Source organism: Pogoniulus pusillus, chromosome 17 (assembly GCF_015220805.1).
Source record: "Pogoniulus pusillus isolate bPogPus1 chromosome 17, bPogPus1.pri, whole genome shotgun sequence".
Taxonomy (NCBI): Eukaryota; Metazoa; Chordata; class Aves; order Piciformes; family Lybiidae; genus Pogoniulus; species Pogoniulus pusillus.
Window position 1 is genome coordinate 20,953,856 of NC_087280.1, and position 15,388 is coordinate 20,969,243.

The 15,388-nt window shown below is 45.2% G+C and overlaps 1 protein-coding gene across 4 annotated transcripts in view; it reads right to left on the reverse strand.

Annotated features, from left to right (window-relative positions):
- MCTP2 (multiple C2 and transmembrane domain containing 2) overlaps positions 1-15,388 on the reverse strand; it is a 159,501-nt gene that overhangs the window by 112,436 nt on the left and 31,677 nt on the right. For all 4 annotated transcript variants that reach the window (XM_064158037.1, XM_064158035.1, XM_064158036.1 and 1 more), the window contains exons 4-5: positions 12,481-12,543; positions 11,049-11,157 (exon numbers count right to left, since the gene is read on the reverse strand). In XM_064158037.1, the coding sequence (XP_064014107.1) occupies positions 11,049-11,157; positions 12,481-12,543 (172 nt within the window). The remainder of the gene's footprint in view (positions 1-11,048; positions 11,158-12,480; positions 12,544-15,388) is intronic.

Consider the following 15,388-nt stretch of genomic DNA (forward strand, 5'->3'; position numbering starts at 1 on the left):
TCTCACTGGATGGCCTCACAGCCTTCAGCTGTACCAGTCAAGCCTTTCAGTTTGATGGCATCAGCAAACCTGCTGAGCAGACTCTGTCCACTCATCAATGTCATTGATGAAGATGCTGAACAAGACTGGACCCAGCACTGATCCCTGGGGGACTCCACTGGTTACAGCTCTCCAGTTGGACCTAGCATCGCTGATCACCACTCTTTGAACTCTGTCTTGTAACCAACTATTTGCTAGAGACAATCTACAATTTAGCCTTTTCAGGAGCCATTTCCCAGTGAAGGCAGCCAAGACAACTTTTCAGCACATGCACTCAGGCCCTTTTACAATGCAAGACTTGAATCTATTCAACTCAGTCACACCAACTGTAGCAATGGCAATGGGGCAATGCAAGAAGACCAGTTCTGGAAATCAGTAGACAATTTAGGCCAAGACAAACACTTTTCTTGGGAAAAGCAATGTGTGATGGTTTGAGGTCAATGTAAATGTTACACAATGACAACAAGGTTGTGACAGCAAAATATATGGAAATAATACATAAAGCAATCAGGATTTTCTGCTTCTCAGCCTCAATCAAACTCAGTAAGAGTAAAAAGAAAGGACAACCTCTATAAAAGGTCTAGTTGAGGATGCACCTGCTGACTGCAGGGGCACTGGACGAGATGACCTTTGGAGGTTCCTTCCATCCCAGACCATTCTATGATTCCATCATATGAACTTTTAGGTCACAACAACCCCAAACAATGATACGGGCTTGGGGCAGTGCAGCTGGAGAGCAACCTGGCAGAAAAGAATCTGGAGGTTGTAATAGATAGGAGCTGAATATGAGCCAGCAGTGTGCCCAGGCACCACGAAGGCCAATGGCAGCCTGGCTGGGATTAAAAATACTGTGGCCAGCAGGAAGAGGGAGGTGATTGTCCCCTTGGACTTGGCTTTGGAGAGGCCACACTTCAAGTGTTGTGTTCAGTTCTGGGCACCACAATATAAGAGAGATGTGGAGGTGCTGGAGCAGGTCCAGAGGAGGGCAATGAAGCTGGGGAAGGGCCTGGAGAATAAATACTATGAGGAGTGACTGAGGGAGCTGGGGATGGTTAGTGTGAGGAAGAGGAGGCTGAAGGAAGTCCTCATTGCTGTCTACTACCACCTGAAGGGACATTGTGGAAAGGCTGCTGCTGGGCTCTACTCACAGGGAACTGGAGACAGAACAAGGGGAAACAGCCTCAATCTGATGCTGGGGAGGTTTAGACTGGACATTAGGAAAGAGTTTTTCACAAAGAGAGTGTTCAGGGACTGGAATGAGCTGCCCAGGGAGGTGGTGGAGTCACTCACCCTAGGTGTGTTTAAGGTTGGTTTGGATGTGGTGCTCAGGGCTATGGTTTAAGGTGAATCTTGTAGAGTAGGGTTCTAGGTTGAACTTGGTGACCCTAAGCAGGGGTGATTCTGTGGCTTGTTTTCCAGGTAGGGAAAGAACCACACTTCTCAGCATCGATGCTCCCTTGAATGCATGCAATACCTATTTTACTTCTAACGTCTTCCTATCACTCAAAAAAAGCAACGGGTGCTAGCAGACTAAACGTCAGCTAAAACCTCAACAAGCTTCAGTAAGCAGAAGTTGCTGGGACTGAGCAGCAGGGGAAGGCTTAGACCCAAGAAACTGTTAATGGTGTTTTTAAATGGATACTGCTGCCCTCTAGCAGCTACCGAGAGGTGGATCCCATCAGCTGCGTTTAATACTCCTACACACTTCCTTCATCACTAGAAAAGAAAACCCCAAACCACACAAACCCAGCTATAATTTCATGCCACACACTATTTTACAGGAGTACACTTACTGGAAATGTAGAATATGAAACAAGACTCATTACTTACATATTATTACCAAGATGCCTAAAAAGTCCTGGATGAAAAAAAAACCCAACCCAGAATAATGAAATCAAAGAACAGTGTGAAATATAACCTAAACCTTCTTAAAGGGTTTGTGTGTGTGTGTTTAAAAGCTGGATTTTAATCTGAAGGAGGAAATGAAGGGTTTATTTTATGTGCATGTAAAGAATATTTTCTCTTCTACAAATCTGCCTAGAAATAGAATTAGTGAAGTTATTTACAGTGAGGACTAAAAGGCATTTTAAAATGGAACAGACACTTCTCCTTTCAAGTGGAAAAGCACTATATTCTTGTAGTGAAATAGCAGAGATCAAGGCTAAAAGGGGAAATCAGGGGGAAGAAGGAGGTAAGAGAAAAAAAAAAGAAGTATTCTGCTGGCAGGAAATTCAGATAATTTTGGGAAGTTTTGTGCCCAGCTAGTTTTATGTGGCCAGATGGAAATGAAACATTGCTTGGAAACAAGCATTGCCAATAGGTTCCAAGGGAAGATAAATCAAGAAACAAACAAAACCACCCTGCAAAGCATGAAAAAACTATCACTACAAAAACATTCATAAACCCCAAAGAGCAGAGAAGTGTGAAGAATGTACGTAAGCCCAAAATTGATGGGGGGGAAAAGAGGAGGGGAGGTGGGGGAAGCCTGAGCTGAGAATTAGAATGAAAGAGAGGCAGATGCAGGATGTTCTACGCAAGAGATTTCAGACACAGCGTTTTTAAAATGCTCAGGGAACAAAGAAAAACTGCAAGGTTGTTCCAAAACACCATTGATGTATGTTAGGGACACAATGACACAAGGAACAGATCAGAGACCAATGGGATGAGATTTAACAGAGTCAGAAGTGGGGTTCTGCACTTTGGCCACAATGGCCCCAAGCAGGGCAGGAGGCTGGGGGCAGAGTGGCTGGAGAGTAGCCCGAAGGAAAAGGACCTGGGGGTGCTGGTAGATAGTAGCTGAAGATGAGCCAGCAGTGTGCCCAGGTGGCCAGGAGAGCCAATGGCATCCTGGCCTGGATCAGGAACAGTGTGGCCAGTAGGACAAGGGAGGTTATTCTGCCCCCGTACTCAGCAGAGTACAGGTCAGGCCACACCCTGAGTACTGTGTCCAGTTCTAGGCCCTTCAATTCAGGAGAGATGTTGAGATACTGGAACATGTCCAGAGAAGGGTGACAAAGCTGGTGAGAGATCTGGAGCACAGCCCTGTGAGGAGAGGCTGAGGGATCTGGGGGGGTGCAGCCTGCAGAAGAGGAGGCTCAGGGCAGAGCTCATTGCTGTCTACAACTACCTGAAGGGAGGCTGTAGACAGGTGGAGGTGGTCTGTTCTGCCAGGCAACCAGCAACAGAACAAGGGGACACAGTCTCAAGTTGTGCTGGGGAAAGTCTAGGCTGGATGTTGTTAGGAAGTTGTTGGCAGAGTGATTGGCATTGGAATGGGCTGCCCAGAGAGGTGGTGGAGTCACCATCCCTGGAGGTGTTGAAGCAAAGCCTGGATGGGGCACTTAGTGCCGTGGTCTGGTTGATTGGCCAGGGCTGGGTGCTAGGTTGGAGTGGATGATCTTGGAGGTCTCTTTCAACCTGCTTGATTCTATGATTCCATGATCTGCCTGTAGCAATAATCAGTCCAGTTGAATGGTGTATTCCCATTACAGGGCTCAGGTATGAACACGCTGGAGAGCACTAGGCCAGGGCAGAAGGTACATTAATACTGCTAGGCTGCACTAAGGAGTTTGTGTTATGAGACAGTACTATTTGGTGCAAATTAATGCACTTTCTTGTGTTCTTAAGTCTTTGGCTCCTTATAGGGATCTCAGAAAGATATAATCAGTGCCTTACAGACCCTCATTTTGGCCTGCCACTACACAAAGAGAGCATAGAGGAAAGTTGGATAAAGTCTAGCAGGGAATGTGGTGATAAAAGAAGTAAGAAGAGGTAATGGCTTAAAGCTGAAAGAGAGCAGGTTTAGAACTGATATAAGGAAGAAATTATTTACTGTGAGGGTGGTGAGGCACAGAAAGGGGGTGCCTAGATAGACTGTGGGTGCTCCCTCCCTTGAAGTGTTGCAGGGCAGGTTGAATTGAGCTTTGAGCAACCTAGTCTAGTGGAAGGTGTCCTTGCCCATGGCAGAGCTGGAGCTACCATAATCTTTAAGGTCCTTTCCAGCCCAAACCATTCTATGATTTAATTAATGCAGGCCAGTTTTCACCCCAAGACTCAGCTCTGACAACTAATAAAGCTTGAATAGTGTAAGAAATCTGCTAAATCATCATCACCTACAAAAGAAGAGTCATTGCACAGTCTCTGGGTCCTGTGTGTTCTCCTTCTGTTCTGCCATCCTGTATTTCCTACCATTAATTTACCAAAGGTGGCTGTGGATTAATTCCTTTTGATTGAACTAATTTTATTTGGCTGAAATTCCTACCTCAGTGCAGCCATTTACCACGGCCAGTCCCAGAGGGATGCTCACAAGCATCACTGTATAAAAGGAGGAGTTTCAGACACACACTCTGCACATCCAGAAACTGGTTTTGGCACAGACAAAAGCTTGCAGCACCAGCCCTTGTAGGCAGAGCTACATGGGATCCAGACAGCATCAAAATGAGTACTCAGCACCATCCAAGTTCTTAGCAGTTGCAAATTAGCCATGATTACGCCTTTCAAAGGCAAGTGTGAAAAGTTGCCTAATACATCACAATAATTAATAAATTTGAAGGACTAATGATCTAATTGCAGATACCCTGAAAACAGAGAAAGTCCAAATTAATCAGTGTGTTTGCAGGGAGTGATTCAGACTAATTGCTCCCAGCAACTGTATTCCAAACAATGGAATTGCTCTAAGCTGACGAACACCCAGAGCAGCACAAACACATCCCTGGTAATCAGCATGGACTCAGGCAGTGGATAGCCCAGACTGCTGCAGGTTCATTACTGCTTAAAGTTAAAAGTATGGGTTGTTTTGTCCCTTTCCTTTAAACTTATCTTTCCTTTGGGAAACTGAGCTTTGGCACAGCAGCACAGCCTCTCTGCCAGCTTCTGGACCCCATGAAGCAAAGCAGCACAGCCTCTCTGCCAGCTTCAGGACACTTTGGCAGTGGTTTTAGATGTGAGAGCAGATGGTGATGTGCAGAGAGGCAGGATACACCCAGAAAGGTGATAGCATTTGCTGTGCTCCTGCAACCTGCCCTGCTCCTTTGACACGTTCTGCTGAGGCACTGAGGAAAGAAATGAGAGCAAAACCAAAGTGCAGAAACAGGAAACAAAAGGAAACAAAAGGAAATCTACCAAAAAAAAACGACAGAAGTGGCACAGAAATCCCATAAAAATCTAGAAAATAGAACCAGGCAGACAAGACAGACACAAACTTCACACTGGAGTAACACAGCTGAAGGGATAAGAAAAAAGAAGACATCAGCCACAACCACTCACCAGCTGACATCACATTTCAGAAACGTTTCTTGTAACCACACTGCTTAAGAAATAACCTGAAGCTTTTAACGTACAGGCTTTGGAAACAGAAGGGGTTCCTCACCTCTAACAGCACTCAAACCCTCATTTTTGTTTTTTTTGCTACAGCAGTAGAGCTGGGTGTGGCAATTCAGGGAAAGTGGCACCTCCTCACAGCTGTGGCATGACATTTCTGCTTGGTGGCACAGTGTCACCTCACGCAAAGGTGACTCATACAGGCAGCAATGTGTTCAGTCAGAGCATCTCGTAGCCAGAAGCAGGACATTTCAGATTTCATTAGACTGACTCAAACAAATGTGAAGCTTCACCCTGCCTTGTGAAAATGAACCAGCAAGCAGAAATGGGCTCCAGTCTCTCCTAGTTAAAAAAAAACATAGAATCAACCAGGTTGGAAGAGACCTCCAAGCTCACCCAGTCCAACCTAGCACCCAGTCCTAGCCAGTCAACTAGACCATGCCACTAAGTGCCTCATCCAGTCTTTTCTGGAAGTTTGAAGCCTCCCCAAAAAATAAAGGCTCATTGAAGCCATAAACCACTAAGGGTGCAAGAAAATATCAATTAGAACACTAGTGCTTAAGATTGCTCACTATGTTTTAAAGCCAAGAAAGAGATAACTACCTGTGTTCTGCAGAACCAGCAATACTCCACATATTTAACAAATAAAATACACTTCTGCCTTTCTTTTTTGCTACTTACAGTATTAAAACAACACAGCTCACAAACTCCTCACTGTCAGTGAAACACATCACATCAGCTAGCAACAAAAAATAATACCCCCAAATTGTTGGTAGTGTGGTAGCTACACACACTGATCTGTAGCACCTTCAGTGTTCGGTTCATCAGTTACAAGAACTATAAATATGGGAGGACTCATGCACCATCTAACATCAGGCACCAAACAGATGCCCAGGTGTTGTGAATGCTGCTTGCCAAGTGCACTTTGCCACCTGCTTAGGCAGCTTCTAATGAGTACAGTCTCCTAACGAGACTGTACTCCAAGAAGCATGAGTGAGAAGCAAGCAGATCAGACTCACAGTATCACAGTATCATCAAGGTTGGAAGAGACCTCACAGATCATCAAGTCCAACCCTTTACCACAGAGCTCAAGGCTAGACCATGGCACCAAGTGCCACGTCCAATCCTGCCTTGAACTGCCCCAGGGACGGCGACTCCACCACCTCCCCGGGCAGCCCATTCCTGATGGCCAACAGGTAGCACATCTCTCATCCTTTATCTTCACGAGGGCACACTGCAGTTCTGACCCACAAAGGGATTTTTTAGAGCCTCTCCCCTTTCTACCAGAACCAAGACTTTGCTCTAACATGACTCTGCTTCTTTAGCTGAGGTATATATTGGGTGTGGAGGCTTTTCCTTTCCCACCTACTTTAAATAAATAAATACATTTATAAGAGATAAAGGAAGACAGCAATCCTTTTTTTTCCCCCTACATTGCTTCTGCACTTTATAGGAAGCAACAGGGAGTGCACACTGCTGTTCTAGGTTCTTGGTCTATAGAGAGCAGCAGGAAAAAGGTAAAGTAGAGAGAGCAAAAGTTAATTAGGGGTAAAAACCCCAAATAATAATAATAAAAACAATCTGTTAAAGTGAAGAAGGAAGTTAAATCTTACCAAAGGGAATGTATCTTAGAAAGAATAGTAAGTACATAGTAGGTCAGAAAACACCTGGAAAGTTTGGGGGAAAGTAAGTCACATATTGGTGTTAGAGTCTGTAGTTATCAGCAGAACTACCACTCACCTTTACTCAAGCAAGTATGATTAACTCCTACTTAAAAACTGTTAAGCACATATTGTTCATATCCATATCTATCCACAGGGAGAGCCCTGTGAATTTGTGGAGCAGTTCCTGAGCAGAGACAGCAGCTCCCAGCAACAGATTACAAAGGGCAGAAATATTTATCCTCTGTAACACACCTTGGATTTATTTTTATATACTTACATACACACAGAGGCAAAAAAGGTCTTACACTGGGACAAAACCGAGGCAGAAACTAAGCCTGAAGGACAGTGCAAGAGACTTTACTCTGCACGTTTCAATTTCAACTCCAAGTCGTTCCCCATGTCCCGCACTAGAAGATGCTGTAGAGCTGAAGCGCATCAGATACACGGCGCTGCCGCACCCTCGCCCAGCCCCGAACAGCAGGTGAAGCCGGAGTTGAGTTGGAAGGGGCAGTAGAACGGCACCGAGCTCCCCGATAGCGGGAGGGGAGGCGGGGGGAGGGAACTGCCAAACCCTCCGGTGGCAGCGGAGCGAGCCCGGACGCGGGTCCCAGGCGGCTGCGGTAGGTGCAGGGAGCTGCCACGAGAGGGCACCCTCCGCACACGGCGCTGCCCAGACCCGCGGACAGCACCAGTGAGCCTCTCCGCTCGCAACGGACCTTTCACATCACCGAGTCCAACCGCCAGCACTGCCGGGTCGCAGCCAACACATCCCTCAGCACCGCACTCAGTCCTTCAGCCCTTGAGGGACGAGGATTGGTTAGCCTGGAGAAGAGGAGGCTCAGGGCAGAGCTTATTGCTGTCTACAACTACCTGAGGGGTGGTTGTGGCCAGGAGGAGGTTGCTCTCTTCTATCAGGTGGCCAGCACCAGAACGAGAGAACACAGCCTCAGGCTGTGCCAGGGGAGATTTAGGCTGAAGGTGAGGAGAAAGTTCTTCCCTGAGAGAGTCATTGGGCACTGGAATGGGCTGCCCGGGGAGGTGGTGGAGTCGCCGTCCCTGGGGCAGTTCAAGGCATGGTTGGACGTGGCACTTGGTGCCATGGTCTAGCCTTGAGCTCTGTGGTAAAGGGTTGGACTTGATGATCTGTGAGGTCTCTTCCAATCCTGATGATACTGTGATACTGTGACTCCATGACCTCTCTGGGAAGCCTGTTCCAGGCCTTAACCACTCAGCCTCCTCCTAATACCCAATCTGAATCTCCGCCAGCACAACTTGAGGCTGTTTGCTCTGCTCCTGTCGCTTATTCCCTGGGAGAAAAAAACAACCCCCATCTCCCCACAACCTCCTTTCAGGTATTGCAGCCTGTTCCAGTTCCTCATTACCCTTTCAGTGAAGAAAATGTTAATAATGTCCAATAGCTTTAGGGATTTGCTGCTGCCAAAAAGCGAACGAAGATGACTTGGCCTTCAGCCCAAGCCACAGTCTGGCTTTGCAGGAGACGCCGTCTGCAGACGTGTTCCTATATTCAGATTATTCAGAGCAGCCTGGTATAGCCCAGCACAGCAGCTATATCTGCCATGCTGGTGGGTGTACAAGAGGGAAGTCACATTCTTTTCACCCACAAGTTTTTCTCTGAGGTTTTTCTGATGTTGGAGAGATGAGCAAAGCTGACAACTTCCTGCTTTTAAAAGCACGTTGCAGAAAGCACAGCTGAGGGCAGGTCACGCTTGAGTGTTACACAAAGATCTCAAGTAACCAGTGCAACAGCAAGGAATCATAGAATCAACCAGGTTGGAAGAGACCTCCCAGCTCATCCAGTCCAACCTAACACCCAGCCCTGTCCAGTCAACCAGACTATGGCACTAAGTGCCTCAGCCAGGCTTGTCTTGAACACCTCCAGGGATGGTGACTCCACCACCTCCCTGGGCAGCCCATTCCAATGCCAATCACTCTCTCTACCAACAACTTCCTTCTAATGTCCAGCCTGTACTTTCCCCAGAACAACTTGAGGCTGTGTCCCCTTGTTCTACTGGTGGTTGCCTGCCAGAAGAGACCAACCCCACCTGGCTATAGCCTCCCTTCAGGTAGTGAGGTCTGCCCTGAGCCTCCTCTTCTCCAGGCTGCACACCCCCAGTTCCCTCAGCCTCTCCTCACAGGGCTGTGTTCCAGGCCCCTCACCAGCTTTGTTGCCCTTCTCTGGACACCTTCCAGCACCTCAATATCTCTCTTGAATTGAGGGGCCCAAAACTGGACACAGTACTCAAGGTGTGGCCTGAGCAGAGACATGTTATAAAGCCTGCATCAGGCCATCAGCAGCAGAGAATCAGTTATGTTTTGGTTTGTTTGAAGGAGCCACTACTGCAACATGGTGGTGACTGAAGAATAATTATTAAGTCACTATTCCCCACACCCCTCCCAGTGCCTGTGCCAAAAGTAGGGATTTTACTTAATGATGCACCACCTAACATATTTAATTTACTGGGTGGTCACTTGCCACAAAGCAACAGAGACTCGTCAAAATGGTTTTTTTTTTGTTGTTGTTTTTGCTTTTCCCCCTCTTGCTTATGTTGTTTCACTGTGGTCATTTGCCACAAAGCAACAGAGACTCATCAAAATGCTTCTTTTTCCCACTTGCTTATGTCGTGTCATTGTGTTGTCTAACACTTCACTAAGAGGAGCACCTTCTTCTCTATGCAACAAAACACAGCCTAGAGCAAACTATGTTTTGCCTTCTATAGAAATACTACTCTGCTGGAATTGCTCACTTCTAGCATCTTTTCCAGCAGTAGCATGCATCCTGGCTTGGGCAGCTTGCTAGTAAATGTGATAAACCACCACAGTGTTAAGAAATAGATGCTTCTGTTTACAGAGTCAAGATCTTAATCTAACCATTCAATTCCTTCCACAAGCTGGGAGGAAAATTGAGCACACATTTGGCCAAGAGTTCCTGTTTGCTTAAGACATAAAAAACTAGCATGGAAAAAGTTAACTGAGATAATGGATAAGGCAAATCCCAGTGAGCACCCCATGGGAGGTTTCTAAATCCATCCAGGTCCCTCCAGGTGCAAATCTTCATAGGATTTCAAGCTGTGCAAGTGTATATTCTTTAAAACTAAATAAACCCTCTTGCCTCATCTCAAAATAAAGAAACTGCTCAGATAATTTGCAGTGCAAAAGTATTAGAACTGTATTTCCCATAGATAAAGATATGACATAAAGCATAAATCTAAAATGCAGAAAGACTGGACAGATGGAAGAGCTCTCTTAACACGTTCAGACCCAATGTCCTCAAGCAGCTGCTGTTGCAGAGCCCTACAAGCCTCTGCAGAGCCAGCATGACATCTTCCCTCTGCAACAAGCAGAGAAACTACCAAGTGGCTGCTTAAAAAGTCTTTTATTTCTTGGTGCAACAGCCTGAGAAAGAAGCAAGCAAACAGCAGGCACTTTCACACAATCTTTCCAGGAATTCCTCAAATCTTTTCCAATTTGTTTGGTAACATCTTTTTTATTTTCTTAGTTTCTTTTTTCTGCCCCCTTTTTTTCTCATGTTGTTCTCCTTCTATTGCATCCTAAACTAGAAAATTCTTGGCTTACAGCTCTGCTCCCCCATCGTCTTTGAATAAAGAGCTTTGCAGGTAACCCAGAAAGCCATCCTAGAGCATCTCCATCATTTAACAGGTTTATAAATATTCTCTACCTCTATTTATTTTTTTTAAGCTCAAATAGAATTTCTTAAGATTGATCACCCTGCAGCTCCCAAGTAGGCACACATGTCAAGTGCAGCCAGGAAGGTGCTTTGCAGTTATGCAGTCAGTAAGGAAGGGCAGCAAAGTAGAGGGCAGCTCCCTCCTCTGTTTATCTAAGGGGGATAAACTCAATCGTTGAGTGCTCTGACCTGAGCAAGGGACACCTGTCAATGACTTGTTGCAGGAGAGATAAGAATCCAACTACTGCTGCTATACTGAAGTCAGTGAAAGGAGAGCTGTGTGAATTTCAAAGGGAAATCAGGTGAAAGGTGGAGCTCACCACAGCGATCTCTGATAACCAGGTTCCGGCCTTCCTTCAGGTGGATGGTCAGCAGGTAGGCAAAGGGGCTGGGCAGATCACTCAAGCAATCATTTGCTTCCTCTAGAGCCTAAGGAGAGCAAAGAAATAAGTCACCACTAAAAGGGGACACGAATCCAGCAGTTTTGCAGAGGGAAAGTTCTGGCCTTTCCTTAGGGCAACCTTTTACAGAAACAAAGACAAAAAACAAACCACCACCACCACCAAACAAACCCCAAACAACCCCAAAACATTTCCTTCCCAGGCTTTGTTCCATGATGTAAAGAGCTAATTATCAGCACCTGATACATTCAACAATGCAAGGGGTAACACAAGGAGAGTTGTACCTGAAAATAGGTCATAAGATTAAGAATCACAAATGCAAGCATTGCTTTTTCAAAGCCCTCCAACATACTGCTTTGCTTTTTCTCTAAGTGTTTCTTGTGTATTCACAGAATATCTCAAGTTGAAAGGGACCCACAACGATCACTGAGCCCAACCAGGCTCATCTGATGACCTCAGGAGGAAGCATACGTGTCAAAGTGCTAATACAGTTCTAAAAGAGGGAAATGCAGCAGTGGGCAATGCTAGTTGTGAGGATCCATGTTCATCAGAGATGCTGCTAGGGCTACACAGCTCAGCAGCATCCAGCCAGCATGTTCAGTGTCAACAACCACTGAAGAGCACTTGAGAGGTTATCAGGGGGCAAAGGTAGAGAAGTTTATCTGGAATAGGCAAACATGCTCTACATGAGAGCTATCAGAACTGCTGCTTTTCATGCTGCCCTAAAACTGGTTTTGCTACCAAACTCTACAATCACTACAAGCTGTCTTTATTGTTCCTGTGCTACTAGTTGAATATTTATGCTGCTGCTTTCATTAGTTAGCAGCAAAGAAGCTATAAAATGCTTCACAAAACTCTGGGATATTTATGTCTGTTTAAAACATTAACAACTGCTTCTCGTGACTGAAAAAATAGAAGCACTACAAACCACACAACAAAAACACAAACCCACCTCTAAACAATCAAAAACACAAATCACACTGCAGAAATCTATAGAACCAGAGAATGAGTTTAGGTTGGAAGGGAGCTCAAAGGTCATCCAGTTCCAACTCCCTGCCATAGGCAGGGACACCTCCCACTAGAACAGGTCACTCAAAGCCTCATCCACCCTGGTCCTGAACACCTCCAGGGAGGGAGCATCCACAACCTCCCTGGGCAATCTGTTTCACCACTCTCACTGTAAAGAACTTCTTCCTAACATCTAGTTTCAATCTCCCCTCTGCCAGTTTAAACCCACAGAAGGTCTCTACACCTGCTGGGTTTTTAAACTTGTAAGCAGCAAAGAACCTAAAGCTAAAATAAGCTCTGCTTCTGGTCAAGTTTCAAAATGCTTTGAAATGAAAGGGCTTACCATTTGATCATCAAAAATCTGAGATGATATGGAAGAGTCTAGATCCATTTCTCCACATGGATACTGCAAACAAAGAACACAGTGAATTAGACAACAGTAAAATAAGGATCAAGAAAATGCTTCTAGTGTCAGTCAGGTGCTCATATGTGTTACAAAATAATTTCTTTTACTTCTGCTTGATCAGAGGGCTGCAGCAGCTCTGCTGTAAGGACAGACTGAAAGAGCTGGGGCTGTTCAGTCTGGAGAAGAGGAGGCTCCCAGGTGACCTTCTTGTGGCCTGCCAGGATCTGAAAAAAAAAAAAAGCTGGAGAGCCACTTTTCAGGATATTAGGTAGTGACAGGACTAGGGGGAATGGAGCAAAGCTGAGGGTGGAGAGATTCAGACTGGATGTGAGGAGGAAGTTGTTCAGCATGGGAGTGGTGAGAGCCTGGAATGGGTTGCTCAGGGAGGTGGTTGAGGCCCCATGGCTGAAGGTGTTTAAGGCCAGACTGGATGAGGCTGTGGCCAGCATGATTTAGGGTAGGGTGTCCCTGGGCATGGCAGATGACTGTTGTGCTCCCTTCCAACCCTGACTGATTCTATGATTGATTCTATGCTTACAGAACCTTCCCCTCCATAATTTAGATAAACATTTCTTTTTCCTCTTTTACAGTAACTCCACTTAGTATCCTGAGATTAATCTGAAAAGCTATGTGCATGCTTCCATCTACTGGAATATTCTTTTTCTCCTTCCCATTGCTTTCTAGTGCTGAAGGTCCTTATCACAAGCACTCCTGATGCCCAAAGGTCATTGCAGCTGATGACTTATCTGTCAACACTGCAATGCTGACCCCTACCCCTGAGCAGAATTTTATTTGCTGAGTCTCCAAGTATCCTTACAAAGATGAAATACAAAAGATGCCAGAAGTGGTGGCTGCAGCAGCAACATCCTGGAGGTGCAGAGGCTGCTTACTCACTCACTTGACTGCAACTTCTTCTTCATCACACGAAATGCAACGTCTAGGAAATTTTCGGGTTGGTTGGTTTTATTGTTTGGGGTTTTTTTTGGTGAGAGAAAGGAAAGGGGAAAAAACATGTTGGACATGTACTTCCTCCTACTTTCTGCAGCAAATGGAAGAGTCAAAGGATTTTTTTTTTATCTAGTGCCCAGCACAGGAGAGGAAGTCAAACTTTTCTTCCTAAATACTGACTCATCCAACAACTGAGGCCACAGAGTAACGACATCTAGACTGTCTGAACACACAGAAGAGATTCATTGGAAGACACTTCTGATGCAAATTTGACTACCAGAACAACCTATGATCATCATTTTAGGTGGAGAGGACCACTAGAACAACCTATGATCATCATTTTAGGTGGAGAGGACCACTGGAACAACCTATGATCATAATTTTAGGTGGAGAGGACTACTAAAACAATCTATGACTATATGATTCTATGATTATGATTCTGTGACTTTAGGTCAAGGGGACCACTAGAACAATCTATGATCATTATTTTAGGCAGTGAGGACTACTAGAACAACCTATGATCATAATTTTAGGCAGTGAGGACCACTAGAACAATCTATGATGATCATTTTAGGCAGTGAGGACCACTAGATCAACCTATGATCATAATTTTAGGCAGTGAGGACCACTAGAACAATCTATGATCATCATTTTAGGCAGTGATGACCACCAGAACAATTTATGATCATCATTTTAGGTGGAGAGGACCACTGGAACTACCTGTGGTTATCATTTTAGCTGGTAAGGACTACTAGAACAATCTATAATCGTCGCTTTAGGTCAAGAGTACCACAGGAACAATCTATGATCATCATTTTAGGTGGCAAGGATCACTAGAACAATCTATGCTCATCATCTTAGGTGGTAAGGACCACTAGAACAATCTATGATCATCATCATCTTATGTGGTAAGGACCACTAGAACAATCTCTGATCATCATTTCAGGTGGCAAGGATCACTAGAACAATCTCTGATCATCATTTCAGGTGGCAAGGATCACTAGAACAATCTCTGATCATCATTTTAGGTGGAGAGGACCTACATGCCTGGGAAAATCTTTTGGTTTATTGCAGGGCAATCACAACGCCACTCAAATACAACCTGGATGCAATCCTGGGCAATTTTCCCTAGGGCAATCTCCTTCAAGTGGCCAGGTTGGACCAGATGATCTCAAGAGGTCCCTTCCAACCCTTACCACGCTGCTGTGATTCATGCTATGAATAACAGCCTACAGAAATGCACACAAGGTGGAATTGGATCCTCCTGTGAAAATGTTGTTGTGTGCAGGGTGGTAACATCCAAATCTTTCAGATGAGAGCTGGATTGTGTGGCGAGCTACGCAAACATGGGAAAGAAAAGACCTCAAACCCAACCACCAAAGATCATAAATCTCAAGAGATACTGATAGGCTGAAATAACTATAAATATGCTTTTCTGTAACTCTCCTCCTCCTCTCTCCAAAACCATGTATTCCCTAGCAGGAAGCAAACTAATCCAGCATTGCCAGTAAAATTTCACTTGCATGACAGATAGAATTTAACGTTATGGTTCCCACAGCAGCAGTAACTTGGCCACCTTGCGAAGAAACATTAGAAGTAGCAAAAAATTATCATCATAAAGAGCAGCAGAAGAGTTTTCTCTCACAACAGAGCTGAGTTACAGCTGCTAAGGGAGCCCTAACTTTGAATTTCCTGACTAGCATGCATAAAATCTCACTTTGTGTGCATTAAACTCAGCGTTTCTCACAGTCTCTTGCTTCACAAGGAGTCTCCTTCAGGCACTACTGTTGGCACTGATGATGGTTTCTCTTTGCAGCTTGTTTTACATGGCATAAACATAGAATCAAAGAATTGTATTGACATCATAAAAATAAAAGTGCCCTGCCTGCTGGCTTGT